Source organism: Eurytemora carolleeae, unplaced genomic scaffold (genome assembly GCF_000591075.1).
Source record: "Eurytemora carolleeae unplaced genomic scaffold, Eaff_2.0 scaffold95, whole genome shotgun sequence".
NCBI lineage: Eukaryota > Metazoa > Arthropoda > Copepoda > Calanoida > Temoridae > Eurytemora > Eurytemora carolleeae.
Genome location: NW_019396113.1, coordinates 1 through 15223, shown reverse-complemented (window position 1 = coordinate 15223; position 15223 = coordinate 1). Strand labels below are relative to the sequence as shown.

The window sequence follows — 15223 nt, the reverse complement described above, 5'->3', positions numbered from 1 at the left end:
GGAGAAAATAGAATCAGCCGGGGCTAAAACCGAAATAGATTCAGTGAGCACAAAGAGTCGAAAGACGGAAAATTGTTGGAAGAGGCGGATGAAAGGCGGAGAGTCTGTCAAAGAGCTCATGCTTTCCATGATTCATTAGCATTATTTAATTTGTTCATTTTTATTCTTGAAAATGCATTTTTCCTAGACTGTAGATTTACTCACATCAGCTTTCAGGCTTTAGATCTCTTTTCATACCACTTTTGAAACTTTAAAATTGTAACATGGTAACAGTAGTACCTAAATACACATTTGGTGTTACCACGAATGAATAGAAAAAGCAATACTCCACGAGGATGAAATGCCATATGCGTACGACAGAGATGGTGCTGCTTGCAAATTGTACGTCTACTTCATAACCATTAACCACATAATACCATCCTTGCTCAGTAGTTTAAAATTTTTTAAGTATTGCGATTAATTCAAGCAAGGTTGTTGAGCACTCGACGCTTGTTACTATAGTTTCAATATCAATAACANAAGTAATTTTAGAAAGAGAAGAAAATTATCAAGCCACAAGAGAATTGTATAGATATAATAATAATAGAGCAGCAGAACAATACTTCTCTACAGCCAATAGATATAATAATAAAAGAGCAGCAGAACAATACTTCTCAACAGCCAATAGATATAATAATAATAGAGCAGCAGAACAATACTTCTAAACAGCCCATAGATATAATAATAATTGAGCAGCAGAACAATACTTCTCAACAGCCAATAGATATAATGATAATAGAGCAGCAGAACAATGCTTCTTGACAGCCAATAGATATAATAATAGAGCAGCAGAAAAATACTTCTCGACAGCCAATTCGTTGCATACAAGCTTTCCACAGTTCCAAGGGCAAAATCAGCTACAGTTGGCAGTTTCACCTTATAGGCTTATAATTTATATAAATGCTCAGAAATTGAATAATTAGGAAGTATTTACTGTCCCCAAGTACGGATAAATAAACAAAATAATTTACGTAAGAGGGCTGTAGTCGTAAAATAAATCAAATTTCATAAGTTAAAATTTATTCGACCATTACAACTTACAAGAGAATCTGAATGTATCACAAAATGCCTCTGGACTCGCTAATCAATACAAACAAGCGATATGTCCAGGTTTATCTATAGCTCAGGGTAGACAGGACAGTTTCATCCCGCTACTACCGGGATCATGGCGGTTCTACCTCATAGAATACCGATTAGAGTCAAAGTTCAAAAATCCGGATTCCAGATTAGAATTCCTGATCTCGGAGTAGGTTTTTTAGCCGAGTATTTACTGAGGTAGGGAGAGCAGAGTTTGCTGGCCGGAGGGGAGATAGACAACATTCCTTGACTGGGCCATATGGGTGGCAACCTCCTCAGCAGTCTCAATTCTTCTCAGCTCAACCTTAACAGTTAGTTATGTATTTGTCAGTTGAGCTTGGGACAAGAAATCACTATCCCCAACATTATAACCATGGGATATATATTTTTTAAATATGGGAAGGGGGGGGATGAAATATTGACATCAATAAGCCTCATTCTTTTTAATACTTTTAATACATAAAACGAAATTTTTTTTTTTATTTCCGCTTAAAAATATTTTACTTTTGGGAAAAATTCTATTTTTTGAGAAAATATACACTCCGTCATATGCCCTTAAAAAAATGTTAGAAAGTCTTCGTTCCTAATGCTAACTTTTAACTTATTTCGGAAATAAATGTTTGTGAAAATAATGGATTTTAATTTGTCAAAAAAATCAACTAAAATTCAATTTTTTTATCAAGCAAATGATGCTTCGCATTTGTTTTTTAATAAATATACCGCTAACGTTAAGTAAACTTGAAGTAATCGATTAAAAATGAACTATATTAAGTCATTGTACTCTACATTGCTTTTAGATGAACACTATTTGAAAATTCAAAAATTAACTAATACTTTTATTCAAAATCTCAGTTAACGCGGGGAATATCTTACCAATCCCTCTCCGGCTTTGCCGAAAGCAGTGGCAAGAAGCTCCGCCGCCTCAGTATCTCCTTCCGCCGCGATAATACTGGCCAGCTTCATCTGCTCCGCCTTCTCTACCAGAAATCTGAACAGGATTTAATTCAATCGGATATATCTAAATTTAAATGATCAAACTTGATGATTTTAGAGGAGACATGAAAAACTGGACAGCAATTGGCAAGTTATTTCGTTCTTTTCCTCAAAAAACCCTAAACAATCCACATACCCAAGTACTTGAGGAGGGGGAGTAATTTCAAAAAGGGGGAGGGGAATGCGTTTTTCAAGAAAATATACACCCCTGATGTATTCCCAGAACAAGAGCAGAACTCCTGCATCAGGAGAAAAAACTCGGGTATCAGGAGAAAAAAAAAAACTCATGTATCAGGAGCAAAACTCCTGAATCAGGAGCAAAATCCTGTATCCGAAGCACTACTTATTATTTTTTGCTTATCATGTTGTTATTGAGCAAAGCTTCACAAAGTTATAAAAACAATCTGGGACTATTAGCCTTTGTGCAGACCAGTAGGTTCACGTTTGATTGTACAATTCTAACTAACAGATTCTGACATGGCTTAATTTAAGTAATTATTATTTGATCTCGCTTAAACCATTTGATTAATTGATCTGACCTGGCGTCATTCTATTGATTCAATAGATTTGATCTGAACCGGCTTTAATCGATTGTTAATTATCTGATCTGACTTTGGTTAAATCGTATGATTAAATAATCAGACTTGACGTTATTCAATTGATTTATTGATCTGAACTGGCATGAATCAATTATTGATTGTTTGATCTGAACTGGCTTGAATAGCTGATTGATTATTTGATCTGACCTGGCTTTCTCTGCCTCCTGCTGGGCTACCTGCTTCAGCTCAACAGCTGCTGTGAACTCTCTGAAAAAAAATGTGAATATTCAAGTGCTCTTCAAAATACGGATAGCCCTAGTCCTGGCATTTCCAAATTGTGGTCTGCTTTTTTTGTGCTTTCAAAAATAACCAGAGATATTAAGAATATTGTTTATATTTCAATTGATTAAATAACACCATGAAATTGACTAATTCTGAACAAAATCCTTCAAATTGGATGCACGAGTGAGTTTTAAGAAAATTCGGTTAAAAATTACAAACTGCGATTACCTTCCGAAAGTAAGATGAGTAATAGAAATATCGTCTAGGATAACTCCAAACTGACCAGCTCGATTGGTAAGCTCGTCATTGACCCTCTGGGAGACGGTTTCTCTCTGGGTAATCAATTCTCCGGCATCAAACTCGGCAACAACCGCCTTTAGCACCTGAAAACCAGCTCAAAATTAAATTGGACGGGGATATACTTTTAAAGATTCCCCTGCGGGCCGTATATAGAAAAATTATAATCAAAGGCAGGGGTGTATATTTTCCAGAATTACCCCTAGCACCCAGGAGGCTGGGGGGTGAGAATATTTTTGATGATTTTGGGGGGAAATGAAAAATGGAACATCAAAAGGCAAGTTTTTTCTTTCAAGTTTACCTTTTTTACCCTAACAATTATTTATTTTCCCCATTCAGACAAAAATATACATATCAATATAACTTCTGAGTGGGAAAATTATTTTCTGAATGGGGGGGGGGGAGGGGAGTGATTTTTTAGATAAATACTTCTGTTCGAAACCCGTATGGCAAATAAACATAGAATCTTTTAAAATATATTTTATCCGAGGGTTCATCTGTTCTTTCAAAACATTTATTTCCTCCAAAATGATAAAAATCAGCGATTAAAATTATCAAACCTTTTGGCGAGATCGAAAGTCCAAATTTTGACATTTAAGATTTAATCGCTTAATTGGGGAAAATAAATGATTTTCAGGGGGAAATCAATAAATCAGATCTCTTCCCAAATTTCCCGTTTATCTCGGTGTCAACTGAGCGCCTCTCACCTCATTAGTGATGGAAGGAAGAACCTTGTCATCATAATCCTGTCCCAGGGTTGTATATATATTAGGAAGAGCACTGGGGAGAGGTCGGTACAGGATCCTCAAGGTTATATTTACGTTCTGAAGATCCTTGGATCCTGAACATATTCAATTTTAAGAAAAACTTCGGATGCAAGAGGTAGAAATCGAGTTATGAAAAAAATGTTTGTTCTTTTACACCTATCTTACGTAAATGAAACATCAGGGCATAGAAATTAGCGAAAAATGCTATCTGAGTTTAGTAAAGATCTATATTGAAGTATTTTATATATTTCATGAATATATACGTGACCAATTTTAATTCAAACTTTTTTTCTTTAAAAATCGAAATGAAGTTTTAGACAAACCAGATTCGGATCATACCTGTAATAGTAGGGACGTTCTTTGGTCTAGCTCTGATATCAAAGATAATTGGCATCTGAACCCAAGGAATCATGAAGTGGGTTCCTTCTCCAATAACAACATCCTTCACACCTTGAAACCTAGAAAGAACGAAACTTTCAAACTTGTTTTTTAATTTAGCTTTAACGAAAAATCAACGTACTCGATGTTTACGATAAAGATAATTTAAAAAGATATAAAAAATTGGATTGGATGAATAATAAAAATGTTTCAAGTTGACTGAAAAAAATGATAAAATAGATACATAATAAATGCTTTTTGCATTTAAGAGAATAAATTATTTGGTATCTAAGACCTAATCATACGAGTATCTATATTTTAGAACGGATCTAGGATTTTGAACTTTTTGCTTTGATTGCATTTTGGCCAAAATCAGTTCTGCTTAAAATTTTAAGTCAGTTTAACCCCCAAAAAATGTTGATGACTTTGAACTCCATCCACTGGATAACAGCGAATGGTTGAGTAAGATGAGTAGGATGAATGAATGAATAATGGTGCAAATATTCTGTTTCACTCAAGGGTTGCGCGTTTTCTGGTTTCTCTAGATAATGTCTTGATTTATCCAAAGAAACCATCCCTACGTGGATTCAAGGGAAAACGCTCAACTCTTTACTCAGCTTACCTATCAAACATGACTGCCCTGTGACCCCCGTCGATGTTAAATAGGGCGGAGTTCACAACTCCGCCGGCAATTGCCACACCCAGACCTAGTTGCCCAAGACGATTAAATAATTGGGCGACTTGTGAAGACATTGTTAGTTCTGTAATAATCCTTTTCATTATGTTATTCAACATAAGAAAACCTTAGATTTTCTTTTTAGATTCTTAATCATGTCGATAAAGGAGAAGTAATTCACCGGTTAAATAAATTAATTTTCTTTGAGAAATTAAACTATCGAATTAGTTTGTAATAAAATGTGATTGTGTTAGAATCCCGTTCCATATAGGAGTGATTTAGAAAGAATAACACTATGGTTTTCCAGTATTTTTAAGTCGAAAGAATAAAGATTGACAAATAAATGTTCAACAGCTTAAAAATAAATATCGTTGAAGATATTATTTGTTAGATTTGCACACCAATATTGAAGTTTAAAACCGGAGTCTAATATTTGCAGGACTTCTAGTAACCTCACATAAACACTAAACAGAGGTCTTTGGGAATTATTTAGATCCTTAGATCTGTAAAACGTTCAAAAAAAGTTTATATATTTCTAGAATAAACTTAATCTGAAGTAATAATGCATTCGGTTAAATAATTGACAAATCTATTTGAATCAATATTTTATTTTCCTCTTAGAAAGTAGTTCATTCGATTTGAAAGAAAAATCTAATAAATGATAACGATTACCAAATTGAAATAAATAAGTTTGGCCAATTCGCAACTATTATATTTATCGGCGAGATTTCATTTCATTTTTTAAACCGGATTGATTTACACACAATTTAAACTCGCACATCAATCGTTTAATTTCCTTACTCTATGAACTATTTACTTCTTACAATTTTACCAATTTCTTTAAATAAAAAAACGACTTATAGTTTATCAAATCAAAATTAATTTTTTGACAAAAAATAAGCTTATGAATTCAAATAACCCTTATAAATAAATGACATTTTTACGCAATTCCATTTTCCATTTTTTACACCATCGTATTAAAAAACCATTAACTAGCACTTGTTATCTACTTATAAAGCATTTTTCAAGATAGTTAAGGCCGCCATTTTGTCTCGACTCCATCTTGCTTAAACCCCACGTGTCTAATCTTACTTGTCGAACATGACAGCTCTATACCCTCCGTCCACATTAAAAAGGGCGGAATTAACGACACCGCCTGCAATAGCTACTCCCAATCCCAATTGTCCAAGTCTGTTAAATAATTGAGCGGCCATTTTTTCTGAAAAATTTAAATTCAAGAACAACTCTTTTCACCTCTGTCTAAATTAATCCTGGACCACACCTATTCTCACCTTAATCTGAAAGAAGCATAGAAGCATGCTGAAAATAGGAAGTTTTAATTTCAGGCTATTTAATGTAGATCTGATGTTTGCAGAAAAAATTTATGTTTGAAAGTAGACGTAAATTAAGATTATACCTTTGTCAATAAAAGTTTAATGAATGATCTAATTCAATAATTCAGCATGTAATCATTCCACTACTTTCTAAACCTAATTGTTAATTAAAGTTTATTTAATGATCTAATTCAATAATTCATCATGTAATCATCCAACTACTTTCTAAACCTAATTTAAGTAAGAATTTGTGATTTTAGTATTTATTAACAGATCAGGTAACATTCGTGAGAATATCAGGATCCGCTGTGAACAGACCAGACCGGAGACAGCCGCAAGACAAATCCGGGAGAAATCTGAACACATCCCTCGGGACGTTCAGCTCATGATCAACACATAGAACACGGACAGAGCGTTAGAGAGGTGGAGCAAGTAGTCTACTTGGAACGTGCCCTCATCTTCCTCCTTTTCCTCTTTAGCCTGCGCATACGCTTCTTCCTCCACTTTGCTCTCATCTTTTCTTTAGAGAAAAAATCTGAAAATAAACTTGATTTAATATTGTCGTTATGAAACTTTTTAGTTGCAATAAATCTGTGTTCAGCCAATCTTCCTCAGTTCATACCACTCACGCACATCATCCTGAACGAGAAAAAAAAATTAGCCTTCATTGTAAATTAGATTTATGAAATGAGAAATATACAAAATCAGGCTCATTAAATCATTTGCTTCCATGGTTTGTCAAGGATATAAATTGTCATCATTAAAACCATATAAGGATGCAAGATAATCATTAATCATCTACCTGTCTAGTACAGTCTCGGATGAATCCTGTGACTGATAATTAGGTAATAGTTTCAGCTTTGTCCGAAAGCCTTCCAGTCCAGATCGGTAGTACTGCTCAAGGGTTTACTTCTATACGAGATAAGTTTCTTCTCCCGACACAATCGTTTCTGAATTAAAATAATTTTCAAATAAAATCTAAAAATACCGAAACTTGACTTCAACGTTTATATCAGGCTCATTAAATCACATAACCTACACGAGTTTTCAGGGTTAGGATGTCATCATCTAAACTAAAACATTCAAACATTGATAGCTATTTCTGACCTGTATACATCAACCATGGTTAGCTCAAGGTTTCAATCCAATCCTCTTCAGCTCTCATCTTTCCGTTATGAACACTCCTTCATGATATCTGAAACAGTTTTAACTGTTAAAACTTCTAGATACCAGGATCCAGAAACAATATTTACTCCTTCTGTGCCTCGATCTGGGACAAGAACTCCTCCTTTGCCTTGGCAATCTTCGCCTTCCTGGCGGCCAGACCAATCTTCTTAGCGTTATGCCTCTTCTTGGTGATGGACTTCTTGACGGGAGCCTTGTGGGTAGGGTTAGCACGGATGGCGGCGTGAGCCTTCTTGTACATTTCCTCAATGTTATTTGCGTTAATTCCGTTCTTGATGAACCTGGAGAACTGCTTCTTGTAGGTTTCCTCCTCTTCCTCCTGAACAAGGCAAGTTTAAATATTGAAGATAATTAAGAGAATTCATTGAAATAATTGAACAATGATCGAATAATAATCAACAGAACAGAGTGAACCAAATATGTGTAATAGCCAGCAAAATTTAGTTAAAATGAACAAAACATCAGTTCTTCACAAAAAAAAGAGCGAAATAGGGTTAATAATGGCTGGAATTAAACTTTTCCAGAACATTTTAAAGTAATGTTGATTAAAAACATAAATAAGGGGAAAAGTGAATAAAACCAACCTGTAAGTGCTTCATGTACTCGGCAACGTGAAGTCCGAAGATGTGGTTCCTATGAACCTCAGCATTCAGAGACTTCTCCTCGTTGTCGTATCCGGGGAAACGTTTCACAGAGTGAGGAATGTCCAGACCTCCGTCGACAGCTCCCTTCATGGCAGCGAATACCTTAGCTCCGGTAGAGGTCCTGGCAAGACCAACATCCAGACAACACCTGAGTACAAGAACAAAAGTCGTAAAAAACTAATATAGCAAGAAATTGTTTGTTAAAATAAAAGTCAATTTATTCGCAAACATAACATAAACCAAGAACGGTATTGCACACGAATACTTCTCAACCGCTTCGTAATTCAAGAAGATACATTTAGTCAGCGTTTATGTATATATCGGAGATCTCAGAAAAGGCTCAAATTTCCGTAAGGCGAGGGGAGGGACTAACCTGAAGGCTCCGGGACCATCATCCTGATCCTCTACACAGAAGTAATCTCCGTTGATTTCTGAAGCGCCCTGATACATTTTGTCAAGGTTGAACTTCTGGAGAACTCTCCTGGCCAAGAGCAGACCGGTACAGTAGGCAGCAGCGTAGTTGGTCAGACCAACCTTAACTCCGTACCTGGAATTAAATATGGTTCAATGCAATTCATTGATTGTTAAGAAATTATTTGAGAAAATCGGATATCAGTGAAAACTTTTTAGTTTCATTTAATTTCAATACAGGTCTGTGGTTTATCATCATTCTAACAGTTGATTTTAAAAGTTTAATTAATACTCACTGTGGGAGCTCATGAGAGTAGGCAGCGGACACAATGTAGTCTCCCTCAAGACGAGCATACGCGATCTATAACACATTAATATTCAGTCGAATCTTGATGAACACGCCAAAAATGGCTGGGGGAGGGGGTGTTAACCGCATCGAACAAGTTAGGCCTCCCAGGTGGAGTGAGGGAAAATATCTATTTAGATACAAGATAACGATTTGGACAAACAACTTAATTTACAAAAATGTGAAGTTTAAGAAAAAACACTACTTAATATATGACTTGTCACGAGAAAACTAGGCATTTGAGAAAATTTGACCACTTGACAGTTAGAAAAATATGCGTAAATGTGAGTTTTGTACAAAAGGTAAAGTAAGAGTAAGAGATAAAATTTCTCATCTATATATTAATTCAGCTTGTGTCTTGTCTGTTTTAATCTGTTTTTGTATCCAATAAACGTCACAATGGCTGAGCCGATCGGGCCCAAATTTTGAGGGACCTCACGTGACCCAGGAAAGGTTTGAATGATCAAAATTTAAAAAAAAATTTTAAAATGTTTTTACTTCCGTAAAATTTTGAATGTGCGAAAAGATGTCTTAGGTAGGCAAAATTTTTGTTTTAAACTGTACAATGAGAAAATGCTCCGAGTTAAAGCCACAATAAAAAGTTGAAATAGAAGATGGGCGCGATGCGTTTTAACAGCTTGGTATATATTCACTTTACAAAGTAATTATTTGTCTCAATTCGGTGAAATGAAAATAAAGAACATATAAGAGAGAATGACGGAACAAGAACTCACCTGGCAGCAGATATCGGTGTTTGATGACCTCACGATAAGCCTGTACTTGGGCGTATTATACTTGTTCTTGTCCTGGATGACAAGACGCTTCCTGGCAAAGTAGTCGGTCTTTCCCTCCCTACGCCTCCTGAACTTAACCTGAAAGAAATGAGCGTAATATGAATATTACGAACAAGAACAGTTGTCCACGTGGTGATACACTTCAATCGCACACTGCTGAGCCCGTTCTCTCATTCGAAAGAGGCAGTGTAGTTTACGTGCTTCGCTAGACGTATTGTGCTTTAATACAAAGTTTCTCCAAAAAATTAACAACCGATATAGGAGACGTTAAGATGTCCGCCAACGTAGTTTATGGAAAGAACGGCCTCCTGGTTTTGATTTAAAAAAAAAACACATTTAAAATAGGTAATATCGGGTAAGTCCTGGAGAACGAAATAGGTCCAAAATTCATCCTCTAGGAAAAAAAACATGTCAATTAAGAAAAGCGGAATACGCAGAATACATCGAAAAAAACAATAAATAATGTAGTCGCGTTTACCCATTTACGATAGAATCATTAGAAGACTAAGTGCATTACATTTACAAACCTGGTATCTCTTGAAGTAAGCCTTGTTCTTCACAACCTTGACGAACGGCATTTTCAATCTCAAGAGATTATCTGAAATTAACAAATTTTAATAAAAGCAAATCTACAGAGGAAAACAACGGTTACTGACTTTGCCACCAAAACAAGCTGATTTAATGGTAAATAACGAGAGAAGCTATCAGGCCAGGTTGAGACGAGTTTGTTCAGTCTACAGTCTACACTTGGAATAATCTCATGGCATCTGCGGAAGTGAAATTTCAATGTGGAGCGCACAAGGCTTTCAGAAAGCCGCGTAGTTCTCTCAGTTGGTTTATGCGTCGTCTTTGCTTGAAACCGGATATAGTTTTCGTATTCGAAACAAGTAAGAATAATAATCGAGACTGGGGTTCAAAAAGGAAAGTTTAAAATTATATAAAAAAGGGTCATTAGGAATAATAATAGATATTTTTACAATTTTGCAATTTACAATAACTTTTTATGTTTAGTATTTTCTATAAGTTCTCTATACGCTCAACTAAATTGTATCTTATTTTCCATAAGTTACTCTATTTAAGTTACATAAATTTGAATCGTATTTCCAATAATATCTTCTCTACATACTACTGCAACTGTATCATATCTCTGTATTATATCTCTCATCTCTACTGTAAACAATCTCCATAGTTCTACTGCTTTTATCATTTCTCTGTTAAGTTTCATTATTATACTGAATTATAATTTTATTAAATTCTTACCTTGCCTCAATATTTTCCAATACTTCATGATATTCTCTATTTAAGTTCATAGTTTCTCATATTCTCTATCTGAGTCTATATGTTCCATGTCTTCCTATACTTTATGATAATCTCTGTAAGTTCTATTATTGCTTATCATATTCTCTATATGTTCCACTACTTTATGATAATCTCTATAAGTTCTACTATACCTTAACATATTCTCTATATGTTCCACTACTTTATGATAATCTCTATAAGTTCTACTATAGCTAATCATGTTCTCCATATGTTCCACTACTTTATGATATTCTCCACAAGTTCTACTATAGCTAATCATGTTCTCTATATGTTCCACTACTTTATGATATTCTTTACAAGTTCTACTATACCTTATCATATTCTCTATTTTTACTCTATACGTTATATATATACTGATGTTATAGCAGTTACTTACTCCTATAACATCTAAGTCTAAGTCCTACTATAATGAACTACATATACAGAATACAGATACTGTAATGTATCTGTTTTTTATCTTTACAAATCGTCATAATTCATTTTGGCGTACTCTATTAAAATAATTCTGTTTTCAATTCTTTAGCTATTACTCCTTTTCCTCCTTAAAAAATTTAAGGTCTATTTGCCCCCTTTCTTAATTCTAAATCTCAAAGAAACATTGAATGCAGTTACAGTACCATCTACATGCCCATTCTTCCTATTGCCCGTACGTTCATTTTCCTCATTCCCAAGGACTGGAGTTTCTATGTGAAAGACTCAGAGTCAGAGTATAGTATACTGTATACTGTATACTATACAGACCCAGAGTCTATATGTTATGTATATCGCAGTATCTTATCAGTGTTCAGTCCGAGCACAGATATACGTTTTCCTCAAACAATGTACGCATTAAGTCTACTTCTATTGTAACTATATATTCAAACCCTATTCTACGACGAATTATTTGGAACCATGAGGTATTATTTTATGAAAACACATACATATACAAACACAAAATATTTATCTAGTGAATTAGCAAGAAATTTAGTTTTTAAAAATCTATATTGTCAATAACGGACTGTCAGTTTCTACTCTGTATCTATAATTAATACTTTATTGTGGATACTGTTGTTCTCTGTATAATTAAAAGAGTTGATACTTCTATAGTTTATTTGTCTTCTGTATTCTAGTATTGATACTGTACTCTGTATTTTAGTATTCATACTGTATTCTATATTTATAGTATTGATACTGTACTCTGTATTCTAGTATTGATACTGTACTCTGTATTCTAGTATTGATACTGTACTCTGTATTCTAGTATTACTGTACTCTGTATTCTACAATAGATATTGCAATTTGTATTCAAGTAATTATACTGTACTTTGTATTTTGATATTGATACTGTACTTATGTATTCTATCATTGCTACTGTACTCTATAGTCTAGTATTGATACTTTACTCTGTATTCTAGTATTTATAGTTTATACTTTACTCTGTATTCTAGTATTGATACTGTACTCTGTATCATAGTATTGCTGTATACTCTGTTTTCTACAATAGATATTGCAATTTCGTATTCAAGTATTCATACTGTACTTTGTATTTTGATATTGATATTGTACTTTTGCATTGCTACTGTACTCTGTAGTCTAGTATTGATACTGTACTCTGTAGTCTAGTATTGATACTGTACTCTGTGGTCTAGTATTGATGCTTTTCTCTGTATTCAAGTATTTATACTGTACTTTGTATTCTAGCATTGTTACTGTACTTTGTAGTCTAGTATTGATACTTTACTTTGTATTCTAGTATTGAAACCGTACTCTGTATTCTAGTATTGATACTGTACTCTGTGTTCTAGTATTGATACTGTACTCTGTATTCTAGTATTAATACTGTACTCTGTATTCTAGTATTGATACCATACTCTGTATTCTAGTATTACTGTACTGTACTATGTATTCTAGGATTGATACTTTACTCTGTATTCTAGTATTGATACTGTACTCTGTATTCAAGTATTGATACCGTACTCTGTATTCTAGTATTGATACCGTACTCTGTATTCTAGTATTGATACTGTACTCTGAATTCTAGTATTGAAACCGTACTCTGTATTCTAGTATTATACTGTACTCTGTATTCTAGTATTGATACTGAAACTAGAGTGAGTATTTTCTGTGCTTACTTCGTCATAGCTTCGGTTGGATACGTTCTCCTAAACCAGGAAGATAATTCTCATTATCAAAATAAGAACAATTCTCTCCAGGTAATTCTTATAATAATAAAAACTAATTTTATATGTTTTCAATAAATTTCCTTTCTTTGTAACATAAATACTTTTAGACTTAAAACTAGTTTAGATCCGACATGTTTCATAAATCATAACCTATTGATATTCCAAATATTATTAAAAAATACTAATAACTCTGGTTCTGTGTTTTAGGATCTAGGATGGATCCTGGACGAGTTAAGTAGGTTTCCCAGCAGCTCCGGATCCTATGTGGTCGATATCTGCGCCAGAACTTGTTTATTCTTTACAGTTCTTGTGTTCGTATTAGGTCAGTTCTCTTTCCTTGTATTAAAATCGAAAGATTATAATTTTACATCAAATATTTTCTATTTTAAATAAGTTTTATCTTAATTCTAAAGAACAAATCTCGAATCAAAGATATATTTTCAACTCTGTTCATCTCATTAACACGTGCCATTTAATCTTGATTAAAATTTGTAATTAATGTCATTATTGCGTTGACTATTGTTTTCCAAGTCCTTTTTTTACATTCATGCTTTCAATAGCTAACAACTTGTTTCCTTTTTTTGGGTAAAATTATTTACATTATTGTATGCTAGCTTGGGAACCCAGCTTTGCCTGGAAACAAAGTTTTCTTTTTAAGAGTCAACCTTGTCAACTAAGAACTTTTAAACCTGAGTTATGATCGGACAATTCCTTTCTTTTTATGGTGTTAACCCTGTTTATATCTGTTTTACATATTAAAGGTGAATTAACCGGGAACGTTAGCCAAGTGGATAAGCTGTGGAGTATCCTACCCTGTGTCTATGTATGGGAGATTGCTCTAGTATCTCCCTCCCCCCGTCTCTACCTAATCCTTCTCCCAGTCACAATCTGGGGGATTAGACTAACATACAACTTCTCTCGTAGAGGAGGTTACAGTTGGCCGCCCTGGACAGGAGAGGAGGATTACAGGTTAGCTCTAGTATACAGATGGATTACAGGTTAGCTCTAGTATACAGATGGATTACAGGTTAGCTCTAGCATAGTGGAGGATTACAGGGTAGCTCTAGTATACAGGAGGATAACAGGTTAGCTCCAGTACAATGGATAATTACAGGTTAGCTCTGGTATACAAGAGGATTACAGGTTAGCTCTCGTATACAGGAGGGTTACAGGTAAGCTCTATATACAGAAGGATTACAGGTTAGCTACAGTATACAGGAGGATTACAGGTTAGCTCCAGTATACATGAGGATTACAGGTTAGCTCTAGTATACTGGAGGATTACAGGTTAGCTCTAGTATACAGGAGGGTTACAGGTAAGCTCTATATACAGAAGGATTACAGGTTAGCTCCAGTATACAGGAGGATTACAGGTTAGCTCCAGTACACAGAGGAGGATTACAGATGAGCTCTATAGTGGAAGATTACACGTTAACTCTAGTATACAGGAAGATTACAGTTTAGCACTATGTTTAATAAAGATAAGATAAATCTTATGTTACTGAGATATTTCCTGTGTTTCTGATATATTTCCTATGCTTCTGAGGTATTTCCTATGTTTCTGAGATATTTCCTATGTTTCTGAGATATTTCATATGTTTCTGAGATATTTCCTTTGTTTCTGAGATATTTCCTATGTTTTTGAGATATTTCCTTTGTTTCTGAGATATTTCCTATGTTTCTGATATGTTTCCTTTGTTTCTGTGATATTTACTATGTTTCTGAGATATTTCCTTGGTTTCTGAGATATTTATTTTGTTTATGAGATATTTCCTATGTTTCGTGTTTCATATGTTTATGAGATATTTCCTATGTTTCTGAGATATTTTGTATGTTTCTGTCTGGTTTAGGTGGGAACATTTGAGAAAATGGCCGGTTTTAAATACAAGGATTGGTTGGTTTCTTTTCAACCTTTTCTTTATCTCTATATATCAGGTTACTATAATCATGAAAATATTGACGATAATAATAATAATAGG

General features: G+C 34.2%; 3 protein-coding genes across 4 annotated transcripts; 1 reads left to right on the top strand and 2 right to left on the bottom strand.

Annotated features, from left to right (window-relative positions):
• Positions 1–1042: 1042 nt before the first annotated feature.
• On the bottom strand, positions 1043–6425 carry LOC111695293 (protein l(2)37Cc). 2 transcript variants are annotated; one of them, XM_023464552.1, is made up of 7 exons: positions 6141–6425; positions 4334–4452; positions 3935–4068; positions 3159–3313; positions 2856–2915; positions 1990–2104; positions 1043–1420 (listed from the first exon to the last, which is right to left on the bottom strand). In XM_023464552.1, the coding sequence occupies exons 1-7, from the start codon at positions 6260–6262 to the stop codon at positions 1307–1309; spliced, it is 819 nt and encodes a 272-aa protein (XP_023320320.1). In that variant the 5' UTR covers positions 6263–6425; the 3' UTR covers positions 1043–1306. The 2 variants fall into 2 exon arrangements, with proteins under 2 accessions (XP_023320320.1, XP_023320319.1); XM_023464551.1 differs by lacking the exon at positions 6141–6425 and adding an exon at positions 4995–5162.
• Positions 6426–6629: 204 nt separating this feature from the next.
• On the bottom strand, positions 6630–10394 carry LOC111695292 (60S ribosomal protein L5). Its single transcript, XM_023464550.1, has 8 exons — positions 10290–10394; positions 9703–9840; positions 8919–8983; positions 8585–8758; positions 8152–8359; positions 7490–7886; positions 7185–7332; positions 6630–7021 (listed from the first exon to the last, which is right to left on the bottom strand). Exons 1-6 carry the CDS (start codon positions 10338–10340, stop codon positions 7632–7634), a joined length of 891 nt encoding a protein of 296 aa, XP_023320318.1. The 5' UTR covers positions 10341–10394; the 3' UTR covers positions 6630–7021; positions 7185–7332; positions 7490–7631.
• A 1467-nt stretch (positions 10395–11861) lies between these two features.
• On the top strand, positions 11862–15179 carry LOC111695324 (uncharacterized protein C594.04c; the record flags this gene model as incomplete). Its single annotated transcript, XM_023464602.1, has 5 exons — positions 11862–11978; positions 13154–13274; positions 13452–13566; positions 14006–14213; positions 15095–15179. Coding segments are annotated over exons 1-5 (534 nt in total), but the record flags the coding sequence as incomplete, so codon positions are not given.
• Positions 15180–15223: the final 44 nt, after the last annotated feature.

Excerpts from the sequence above, each read along its gene's own strand:
- LOC111695293 (XM_023464551.1), bottom strand. The coding sequence starts at position 5,152 with ATGAAAAGGATTATTACAGAACTAACAATGTCTTCACAAGTCGCCCAA. Across the intron at positions 3,314-3,934 it reads TTCCTTCCATCACTAATGAG|GTGCTAAAGGCGGTTGTTGC; the intron begins GTGAGAGGCGCT and ends GCTGGTTTTCAG. Across the intron at positions 1,421-1,989 it reads GCAAAGCCGGAGAGGGATTG|GTTGAGCTGAGAAGAATTGA; the intron begins GTAAGATATTCC and ends CTAACTGTTAAG.
- LOC111695292 (XM_023464550.1), bottom strand. The coding sequence starts at position 10,340 with ATGCCGTTCGTCAAGGTTGTGAAGAACAAGGCTTACTTCAAGAGATAC. Across the intron at positions 9,841-10,289 it reads CTTACTTCAAGAGATACCAG|GTTAAGTTCAGGAGGCGTAG; the intron begins GTTTGTAAATGT and ends CATTTCTTTCAG. Across the intron at positions 8,759-8,918 it reads TACTCTCATGAGCTCCCACA|GTACGGAGTTAAGGTTGGTC; the intron begins GTGAGTATTAAT and ends ATTTAATTCCAG.